Source organism: Penaeus monodon, chromosome 20 (genome assembly GCF_015228065.2).
Source record: "Penaeus monodon isolate SGIC_2016 chromosome 20, NSTDA_Pmon_1, whole genome shotgun sequence".
In the NCBI taxonomy this organism is placed as follows: Eukaryota; Metazoa; Arthropoda; class Malacostraca; order Decapoda; family Penaeidae; genus Penaeus; species Penaeus monodon.
This window is the reverse complement of record NC_051405.1, coordinates 12,154,488-12,155,851: the sequence shown is the minus strand read 5'-3', so window position 1 is coordinate 12,155,851 and position 1,364 is coordinate 12,154,488. Positions and strand designations below refer to the sequence as shown.

The 1,364-nt window shown below is 33.3% G+C and overlaps 1 protein-coding gene across 2 annotated transcripts in view; it reads left to right on the top strand.

Moving 5' to 3' along the window:
• Window positions 1–566: 566 nt before the first annotated feature.
• Window positions 567–1,364, top strand: part of LOC119585631 (TBC1 domain family member 25-like) — a gene marked incomplete at its 3' end in the record, with an annotated part of 14,981 nt that continues 14,183 nt past the window's right edge. For both annotated transcript variants that reach the window (XM_037934301.1, XM_037934299.1), the window contains 1 exon segment: window positions 567–699. In XM_037934301.1, coding sequence (XP_037790229.1) covers window positions 637–699 — 63 coding nt within the window.

Here is a 1,364-nt window from a genome sequence, read left to right as displayed (position 1 = left end):
AGAAAGAATTAAAGACAATTTACAACGTAAAGTAAATGGAATATATTTTGAACTGTTCCTTATCTTGTTCTATTTGCTGTTATTGCATATTTTCTCGTTTCAGACTTTCAATGTTCGGAGAATGTCGCAGTAATTCATATGCATGTACCTGTGAAAACGAAGAAACTATAAGTGAATCAAATGGAAAAAGCCATAAGTATACCGTTCGTAATAGTTATGTGCATTATTATTTTTGATTAGTTAAAGGGTCTCAGAATATCACATAATTTTCGATTTATATATCTATGAAAGAAAAAGGGCTATATCGTATGGTGAGTAGAATATGGAAAAGTAATTACTTTTATACGTTACCCCTTAAATCGGTCGATGCATCAAATAGAGCAGCAACTAAAATTGCTGAAAAAAAAGGTTTCATATAGCTTATATAAATATAATTTTTAAATGCTCTGATTAGAGAACTTTAATATGAGGTTTAGAAATATAAACTTACAGTTTGGTACGTGTAAAATAACAATTTCAACTTTCCCCCTTCATTTGCTACATGTTTGAACGCTGAGCAAGCTGTCAAATGGAAGCTGTCAGCTGTTATGGATAGTGAAGACAACTCGGAGATAGTTTAACCGATCCTTTGACGGTATGGCTTCTCCATTGACAACAGTGACCCCAGCAAGGGATGCAGTGAGAATTAAAGTAATTCAGGTGCGTAATAAGAATACTTACATGACAGTATATCGAACTAATTATACAAACATTTTGGTACATGATTTTTTTTCTCGTTTGTGTGTTTGTCATTCCATCTGAAACTGAAATGGAGACTTGACAACCACATCTTAATGTTCTTCACGTCCAGGCACTCGATCGAAAGTGAGTTTTATTAAGGAAATATGAGTTTAAACCCCAAAGGAATGCCAACAGTGTAGAGATCCAAGGACAGGCAAAATGATGGACAAGATAGTGATGTTATGGAGTGAAACGGATCAGATGAACCACATGTTTTCTTCAGATGTTTTCTGTTTCTTCTGATTTCCTTTTGAAAATGAGGTGGATCACTTGTCTTTTTAATTTAGCATTATTTGGTGAACTGTCAGAGAGAGAACAAAGATGATACCATAAGGAATTTGGGGTTGTCTGTCTGTGTCACTTTTGTCTTTTACTTTCACACACCACTTTCAACATCATTGCTGAGGTGTAATAATCAAGAACATAGATACATATTTGCTATTTTTTGTTCACAGTCATTGGGTGTATTATTTTATTGCAATTTGATTTACTCTTTTTTATATCAACACTATAAAAGTTGATTAAATATCTGACCTGTCATTTGTCAGATTTCTTTTTGCCAGATATTTGGTAGATCATGTGTT